At 38.8% G+C, this 10,237-nt stretch overlaps 1 protein-coding gene across 3 annotated transcripts in view; it reads left to right on the forward strand.

Annotated features, from left to right (window-relative positions):
• LOC110449308 (fasciclin-1-like) overlaps window positions 1–10,237 on the forward strand; it is a 114,764-nt gene that overhangs the window by 89,760 nt on the left and 14,767 nt on the right. For all 3 annotated transcript variants that reach the window (XM_021496099.1, XM_021496082.1, XM_021496090.1), the window contains 10 exons: window positions 1,730–1,839; window positions 2,163–2,317; window positions 2,594–2,753; window positions 3,470–3,584; window positions 5,511–5,655; window positions 6,330–6,495; window positions 7,239–7,353; window positions 8,325–8,472; window positions 8,727–8,895; window positions 9,211–9,319. In XM_021496099.1, coding sequence (XP_021351774.1) covers window positions 1,730–1,839; window positions 2,163–2,317; window positions 2,594–2,753; window positions 3,470–3,584; window positions 5,511–5,655; window positions 6,330–6,495; window positions 7,239–7,353; window positions 8,325–8,472; window positions 8,727–8,895; window positions 9,211–9,319 — 1,392 coding nt within the window. The remainder of the gene's footprint in view (window positions 1–1,729; window positions 1,840–2,162; window positions 2,318–2,593; window positions 2,754–3,469; window positions 3,585–5,510; window positions 5,656–6,329; window positions 6,496–7,238; window positions 7,354–8,324; window positions 8,473–8,726; window positions 8,896–9,210; window positions 9,320–10,237) is intronic.

Here is a 10,237-nt window from a genome sequence, read left to right on the forward strand (position 1 = left end):
CATACATAACCTAATATACCCCATACATAACCTAATATACCCCATACATAACCTAATATACCCCATACATAACCTAATATACCCCATACATAACCTAATATACCCCATACATAACCTAATATACCCCATACATAACCTAATATACCCCATACATAACCTAATATACCCCATACATAACCTAATATACCCCATACATAACCTAATATACCCCATACATAACCTAATATACCCCATACATAACCTAATATACCCCATACATAACCTAATATACCCCATACATAACCTAATATACCCCATACATAACCTAATATACCCCCATACATAACCTAATATACCCCATAAATAACCTAATATACCCCCATAAATAACCTAATATACCCCCATACATAACCTAATATACCCCCATACATAACCTAGTATACCCCATACATAATCGAATATACCCCAATACATATCTAATATACCCCATACATAACCTAATATACCCCATTCATAACCTAATATACCCCCATACATAACCTAATATACCCTCATACATAACCTAATATACCCCCATACATAACCTAGTATACCCCATACACACCCTAATATACCCCCATACATATCTAATATACCCCATACATAACCTAATATACCCCATACATAATCTAATATACCCCATACATAACCTAATATACCCCATACATAACCTAATATACCCTATACATAACCTAATATACCCCATACATAACCTAATATACCCCCATACTTAACCTAATATACCCCCATACATAACCTAGTATACCCCATACATAACCTAATATACCCCAATACATAACCTTATATACCCCATACATAACCTAATATACCCCCATACATAACCTAATATACCCCATACATAACCTAATATACTCCCATACATAACTTATTATACCCATACATAACCTAATATACCCCATACATAACCTACTATACCCCATACATAACCAAATATACCCCATACATAACCTAGTATACCCCATACATAACCTAATATACCCCCATACATAACCTAATATACCCCCATACATAACCTAGTATACCCCATACATAATCTAATATACCCCAATACATATCTAATATACCCCCATACATAACCTAATATACCCCCATACATAACCTAGTATACCCCATACACACCCTAATATACCCCCATACATATCTATTATACCCCATACATAACCTAATATACCCCATACATAATCTAATATACCCCATATATAACCTAATATACCCCCATACATAACCTAATATACTCCCATACATAACCTATTATACCCCATACATAACATAATATACCCCATACATAACCTACTATACCCCATACATAACCTAGTATACCCCATACATAACCTGATATATGGGAATATTAGATTATGTATGGGGGTATTTTAGGTATGTATGGGGGTATATTAATCGCCTCTTACGATCATGCAGTGGGAGACAGCAGGCCATCCTTCCACGAACCTGCACGGGTCCTAATGACGTCAGTGATAATGACATCTTATCAAACCCGAAGTTTCTTGTAGTTACTGACTGGAGTCATGTACAGACACAGGCTATAATGTAGTTATGACGCAGGGGTAAACTTGTTAATGAAATGATATTGTTGATTTGTTTTGTTGGTTATCTATTTCTCTTTATTCACATTGTCGCTAAATCGTTTCTCTTGACTACCTGACATTGTTGATTTTTTTTTGTTTCTGCCCAGCACAAGGAATTATACACGAAAGTGACATCGTGGACAATCGAGCTACAGACTCGACCCATTCCTCCAACGCTAAGCTCCACTTCAACACATTCACAGACGGGGACGATCTGGTAAGTGCTTGGTTGTTATGAGGTAAAACGTTAGCAATGATGAATATAACACACACGTGATACCGCATCACACAGCTGTTTCGTCTGCCTAGGAGTCATCGGTGATGTTAGGGTTACCAGGCATCCTACCCCTAACCCTACTACTAGGGCAAAACAAAAAGATAGATATCCAAACAGATATAAACTTCTATTGAAACAGAAGGGAAGGTGCATAATAACCTTTAGTTTATCAATTGTTTACTCGCAATCAGTGTCGCTAATTAAACAAATTGTATTGTTGTATTCACAAGATAAAGTACATTTATGTTCTGTTGATACTTTAGGTAAAATCAGTGAACGGCGCTGTTCTCCTTAACGTAGACATTGTGGCCTCGAACGGAGTTCTGCATATCATTGACAAAGTCATCGCCCCGATAGCCAGCAATAGAACTCTGCATGACTACATGTTGAAGCCGGAGATGCCGAATTTATCCTTTGTGTAAATATGACTGTTCCAGTATATAAACTCGAAGTAAAAGCGACAATAATCTTGTTTAATCAAAATCGTAAATAGATATGACAAAATGAAATGGTTATACAATTTTGTAAGAGCAAACGACGATGATTGTACAATTGTAAAGCTGTCTGATTATAGCAATTAATTGACAAAGACATTGTTTTAACTTCCGTCCATTAGAATGAAACCGACTTGTCATTTCAATTAAACATTGAACATCCTGTTGTCTTTTTCATAATAGTTTGTAATTCATTTCAGTTCCGTTACCAGAGCGTCCATTGTTGACATGGGCCTGAAGAATAGAACACGGAATAACAACTATCAGTTTACGGCCTTCGCTCCAAATGACTCTGTTTTGTTCCCTATGCCGGCCTATGGACAAGACGTCTTGTTTGGTGACGCTTTCCTCCTACGTTCGGTCAGTCTATCCTCCTACGTTCGGTCAGTCTATCCTCCTACGTTCGGTCAGTCTAATGTGATCTTCTCTAAGCTTTATTAGATCGGTAACTGTAATAAACCTTTATCAGGGTTTGACCACATCCTCCTGTCTAGGTTTAACTAAATATGTTACTACTGTAGACTACACTAGTATCCTAAGTACGATTTTTTTTAAATCATTTCAAATCCAGATTAAAGTGATGTTAACTTGCGTAATAATATTTTATCGATCTGATCAAAGACACACATTTAGACTCTTTGTCGAAATGTATAATAATAAATGAACAATTCAGAAAAATACCGCCAGTTTAGTTGTAGGACAAAGCTTTGCATCTTCGTGATAATTAAATATACACTTGGTTTGTCCTTATATTTCAAAGTGAGCAAGACTCTACGTGAACATATTATATTCGTTGCCATCTGCGTTCTTACAGCCTTATACGCCATTAAAATGAAGGCCAATCCTTGTAGTAACATTAAAAATAATGTTCAAATGTTAAACAAAGAAAACACATTGGTAGCGGGTTGCTACGATGGTAACTATGGAAGCCGTGGTTGCTAGGATAATATAGTTTCAGTGAATCTACGTCGATATATGGGTTAATTAAGAAAATACACAGTGAACAAAACCTTTTTTTCTTCTTTTTATCGCTTTTAGAGTATTTATGAGACCTCTGTATTGTGTGTCCTGTTTAGGTAATACAAGCTCACATGATCCCGGACTATGTCCAGTTCCTGCCCAGTAGAGGGACCGTACTACCGCGGGTAGCCACTGCTGGCGCTGTAAAGTTTGAACGAAGAAATGGAGAACGTAAGTACAGAGTAATCGTTTGTAACCTTTGATTGGTTTGTACGAATCTGACAAAAGAAATAAACATACAACTAGAGATTACGCAGTGTCACGAGATTAACGCGTGGACCGGGAATTCCGCCTCCTTAGCCACCCGTACTGAGGGCGTATACTTCAACACCTACTACTATATTGATAATAACAAATGAAGGGCATAAATAATATTTGTCGAATATAGATCTTACCAGTGAAAAGCGAATATTCCACAGGGCTAAACTTTGGGTTTTAGCGTACAACTTAGGATGATCATGTAGAATCAGAGCAATATTTATCTTGTTGTTGTTTCTTAATTTGATATTAATGAATATATCACAGATTGAAAATTTATATTAATTTGCCAGTTAGGGTTAGGGGTAGGATGCCTGGTAACACTGAGTTCGTACTTTATTGACAGTTTACGTGATGAACAACAAGGTACGAGCCGGATTGTAGACTTAGGGGTAGGATGTCTGGTAACACTGAGTTTGTACTTTATTGACAGGTTACGTGATGAACAACAAGGTACGAGCCGGATTGTAGACTTAGGGGGAGGATGTCTGGTAACACTGAGTTTGTACTTTATTGAGAGTTTACGTGATGAACAACAAGGTACGAGCCGGAGTTATAGGGTTTGGGGTAGGATGCCTGGAAACACTGAGTTTGTACTTTATTGACAGTTTAGGTGATGAACAACAAGGTACGAGCCGGAGTAGTGGGGTTAGGGGTAGGATGTCTGGTAACACTGAGTTTGTACTATATTGACAGCTTACGTGATGAACAACAAGGTACGAGCCGGAGTAGTAGGGTTAGGGGTAGGATGCCTGGTAACACCGAGTTTGTACTTAATTGACAGTTTACGTAATGAACAACAAGGTACGAGCCGGACTAGTAGGGTTAGGGGTAGTATGTCTGGTAACACTGAGTTTGTACTTTATTGACAGTTTACGGGATGAACAACAAGGTACGAGCCGGAGTTATAGGGTTTGGGGTAGGATTCGTGGTAACGCTGAGTTTGTACTTTATTGACAGTTTACGGGATGAACAACAAGGTACGAGCCGGAGTTATAGAGTTTGGGGTAGGATGCCTGGTAACACTTAGTTTGTACTTTATTGACAGTTTACGTAATGAACAACAAGGTACGAGCCGGACTAGTAGGGTTAGGGGTAGGATGTCTGGTAACACTGAGTTTGTACTTTATTGGCAGTTTACGTGATGAACAAGAAGGCACGAGCCAGAGTTGTAGGGTTAGGGGTAGGATGCCTGGTAACACCGAGTTTGTACTTTATTGACAGTTTACGTGATGAACAACAAGGTACGAGCCGGAGTAGTGGGGTTAGGGGTAGGATGCCTGGTAACACCGATTTTGTACTTTATTGACAGTTTACGTGATGAACAACAAGGCACGAGCCAAAGTTGTAGGGTTAGGGGTAGGATGCCTGGTAACACCAAGTTTGTACTTTATTGACAGTTTACGTAATGAACAACAAGGTACGAGCCGGAGTAGTAGGGTTAGGGGTAGGATGCCTGGTAACACTGAGTTTGTACTTTATTGACAGTTTACGTGATGAACAACAAGGTACGAGCCGGACTAGTAGGGTTTGGGGTAGGATGCCTGGTAACACTGAGTTTGTACTTTATTGACAGTTTACGTGATGAACAACAAGGTGCGAGCCAGAGTTGTAGGGTTAGGGGTAGGATGCCTGGTAACACTGAGTTTGTACTTTATTGACAGTTTAGTGATGAACAGCAAGGTACGAGCCGGAGTTATAGGGTTTGGGGTAGGATGTCTGGTAACACTGAGTTTGTACTTTATTGACAGTTTACGTAATGAACAACAAGGTGCGAGCCAGAGTAGTAGGGGTAGGGGTAGGATGCCTGGTAACACTGAGTTTGTACTTTATTGACAGTTTACGTGATGAACAACAAGGTACGAGCCAGGGTTGTAGACGCCAACATCCCCGTCTCCAACGGCGTCATCCACGTCATTGACAATCTTCTCTATTTCGTCTATATGAACATTGTACAAAAGCTACAGGAAATGTCGGAAACAAGGTAAGATCACATGATAGGGTGTACGGGAGGTATAGTACATCATTGTACCCATTGCTGTTTTACAGACGGAATAAGTTAATTTGTGTTCAAAAGTTTTAATACGAAAATGATAAACTTGGAATTGTTTTAAATATGCAGGTATGTAGGTACAGGTACTGATTGGTGATGATCGTGCTGTATGGGGAAAGCAATGTACATAAACACTACATAAAACTTTCTTAGAATTTAGACACATGACAATAGGTCTATGAGATACAGATTTCTTACAGATCTTCTGAAATTTTGAAAGACCCGACCACGACCAGGAAAATTGGACTTGTATTTATTGTTCAATAACATGAAATGAAGGAAATATGTGTAATGATAAAGGAAGACAAGTCACAGAGGACATTTTTGCATTCATAAGAAATAACGTCACAGACAACTTGGTTTATGGAGTATAGTATTCCAGTAGACCTACGGTGTCGTCATAGTGATTGTGTACGCGTCGCGTCGGTCTGCCGTTAAGTTGGAACACTGTTAGAAACAGCCACGCATAGAGTTTAATACTTAGAACATGCGGAGTAAGTATTAATGACTACTCGTCAATATGTGTATAGTGTTTCAGTTTGTGTTCTGCATATCAATTTAAATAAAAAACTGAATTTAAGTTTTTACCTGTTCTGTGTTTCCAGGAAGGCCTTAGGTTTATACCTCGACAAGCTACCCCTCAGTACGAAGACAATACTGGCGAGTACAAATAAAAAGTTCACCATTTTTGCACCAACGGACGAAGCCTTTGCGAAAATTCCAAGATTAGATCAGGAGGAATTATCAAACGATTTGTCACTATTATCAGAGGTAAATATCACAGCATGTGTGTATAGTAAGATTATTTCTAGAAATCTTGTTACCATGGCGCTTCGTTACCATAGCGACTCTCTTATATTGTGGTCGATAATTCTGAATGAAGTATTTTACAGGAAATATTTCTTATTATAATTTTGTTGTTCTAATACGGATGATTAATTTTGTTTCGACTTTTAAAGTTGTTATTTTTCTCACTAATCTATAGTGCATGGTACAAACCTTAGCGATATCATCTAGAATTAGGTTACATTTCGTATTATTCTTTCTTGATTTGTGATGTAAACATTACATCATAAATAATCACGAGTTTATATAACAGAAGGCTTGTGTATGTATACAAAAGTTTACTCAGAAGAAAACAAAATAAAAATAAGCGGTCATTAAATTTTTGTATTTCACATTTTACACTTTATACATGAACTTTATTTATTTTACAACAATTTTGAAACAGCTTATTTCAACTTATATCAATCTCACTTTTATTATAACAAGCTACGATCTGTTGTACAAACAAAGCACTAGGCTGATACATTCCTTGTGTATGTTTTCTTTACTCGTTTAGTTTCTCATATTGTATCCAGTGTTAAATGTATCCAAAATAATTTAATACCAAAATGACATAAAGTCCGATATGCAAATAATGTTATAGTGTTATCGCTGATGGTAGCATCAGCTACGTCACACTTATTCTGATAAACCCACTGCATGCTTTAAATGTTACGAAACATTTCCAGGTTCTAGAAACTCACATCATCCCTGACGTAGAAATCGTCGGCTACAACATTCCTCGATATGACGAGCTGACCTCCATTAACAATAACACCATCCGGGTACTCCAAGTCAACAACGGTAGGTATACGTTACTACGACGTCATCGTGACGTCATTGCATGATGAAGCAATGGTTGTTGATGGTTATATGTTTACATTGATAGACCTTTAAATTACCACAACACTAGGGTTTCAGGTTCAACAAAGAAAGTGTATCGTGGGTCATGACGTCATGCGTGTGAAAATACCACAACCAAAGTCAGTCTGGTATAATGTGACAACAATGTCAGTCTGGTATAATGTGTCACCAATGTCAGTCTGGTATAATGTGTCACTACTGTCAGTCTGGTATAATGTGACTAATGCAATCTATTACCTGTAACTGAGCGAGATCGGGTTATCTCGGTCGAGGGTTAAGATTTTGTAACAAAATCCCAACCGAGGCGTAAGCCGAGGTTGGGATGTTACAGAATCTTAGCCCGAGACTGAGATAACCCGATCTTGACCAGTTACAGGTAATTGTTTTGTTTTCTCGCACCTTTTAGTTCGAAAAAAATATTCAATTTTGCTAAAATCTACAAGGTTCCCGCCTTGGGCCTCAAATGATAATTACCTTTTCAATACTTAAGCTACATTTGAATGCTTCGGCGTAAAAATGTAGCCTGTCCTTACATAGATTACAACGTATTTCACAGTGTAGATTATATTTTTTATCTACAACATCAAATATCTAGCAACATCAAAACTATACATATAACGACAAAAAAGAACATTTATAATTCAAATTGTCAATTTCAAACAGTTCACGCGCGGATGAATACATCGCAGTGTAAAAATTCCGCGAAATGTCACGTAAAGGTACAAGACAGATCGGACGAGATAGAGAAATCTAGCATGAGGTATAACGTGAGATATCTCTGTATGAGGTGCGAGAAAACATTGTCAGTCTGATATATTGTGTCAACAATGTCTGTCTTGTGAAATATGTCAACAATATTTTGACAATGTCTGTGCGGTATGTATAACAAGCTCGTACACTTACTGTTATAGAGGTTTACGTAGAAGCTGGAGGAGTGCAGGCTAGAGTGGAGATGGCAGACATTAAATGCACTAATGGTATTATCCACCTCATCAGCAATGTCCTCCTCATTCGGAACTTCTCTATATGGGACGCTATCTCCGGCAACGCACAACTTCAGTAAGTTAAGTTTATTGTGAACGAATGTTTTTCTTATTAATTAATACATGATCAACATCGAAAACGTCCCCATTCAGTGACCAGCATCACTGTAAAGACGTTGATAGGTCATTATTTGTGTCTACATCCAGAGGTCAACTATTCTGGTTAACAGGGTACTGCCACCCTTCACTGCCAGCAGCCTACGGCCAGGACATTATGTCAATCCACAATTATATCCCAAGTCATGTGATCGTATTTGTTTTACATCTCAGATACGCGGCCAATATGATATCAAAGGACCCGACATTACAGTCCATTCTGTCGGGGACCGCGGCAGGCTACGGACAACTGACCATGTTTATACCTGGTGATGCGGGAATATTTAAAATCCCCGAGAGGACTCGTAACTACTTTAGCAGCGACCCTAACGTCGTTATAGAGGTAAGTGGGGAAGGTGTCTGTTAGAGCCAAATATATACAATGTATACAATATTGTCTCAACTGTCTATCGGTGGAATGCATGCTATAGAGTATAAAACACATGGCCAGGATCATCGGTTCATGTTTCGTTGTAAACGTTTTAATTTGCCTGCAGATCAGTTAACACTATTTCACGGCATTCATTGTGTATCCATCAGAATCAAGTAATTAAGCGACATCAATACATTTGCTTGTGACAAAATGACAATTATCATCACGTTGACCCTGCTAATCTCGTAAATCGATTAAATATATATGACATTCCTTCTGTTACAGGCATTTCGGGGTCACCTGTTTCGAGGAGAGCTTCCATCCTATGACGTCACATCAATGATTGTCAAGAAAACCATTAGCGATAAAGATATAGAAATTGAAATTCTAAAAGGTAAACTATTAGTATATTATTTTGATATTTCAAGACACAGGGTGGCAGACTCTGCTGGTGGATTGTTTAGTCCCCGAGGTTTGCTGTCACCTTGATTGTATCTGAGTAAGGTTCACAACACACACACACTTTATGATGAATTATTGAATTTGAAATTAACCTTACTGCTCTAAATGTTTTAACTGATAAATGGGGTCTCCGCACCTGTCCCTCTGGTTTAACTGATAAATGGGGTTTCCGCACCTGTCCCTCTGATTTAACTGATTAATGGAGTTCCCGACCTGTCCCTCTGGTTTAACTGATTAATGGGGTTTCCGCACCTGTCCCTCTGGTTTAACTGATAAATGGGGTTCCCGACCTGTCCCTCTGGCTTAACTGATAAATGGGGTTTCCACACCTGTCCCTCTGATTTAACTGATTAATGGGGTTTCCGCACCTGTCCCTCTGGTTTAACTGATAAATGGGGTTTCCGCACCTGTCCCTCTGGTTTAACTGATAAATGGGTTTCCGCACCTGTCCCTCTGGTTTAATTGATAAATGGGGTTTCCGCACCTGTCTCTCTGGTTAAACTGATACATGGGGTTTCCGCACCTGTCCCTCTAATTTAACTGATAAATGGGGTTTCCACACCTGTCCCTCTGGTTTAACTGATAAATGGGGTTTCCGCACCTGTCCCTCTGGTTTAACTGATAAATAGGGTTTACGCACCTGTCCCTCTTGTTTAACAATTGTTTAGTCAATTTGGATTGACATCTTTGCTCCTATCATCACTGATGAGTCCCCCTAACATCACCGATGAGTCTTTCTAACATCGCCGATGAGTCCCCCTAACATCAGCGATGAGTCCCCCTAACATCACCGATGAGTCCCCCTAACATCGCCGATGAGTCCCCCTAACATCACCGATGAGTCCCCCTA

Source organism: Mizuhopecten yessoensis, unplaced genomic scaffold (genome assembly GCF_002113885.1).
Source record: "Mizuhopecten yessoensis strain PY_sf001 unplaced genomic scaffold, ASM211388v2 scaffold443, whole genome shotgun sequence".
NCBI lineage: Eukaryota > Metazoa > Mollusca > Bivalvia > Pectinida > Pectinidae > Mizuhopecten > Mizuhopecten yessoensis.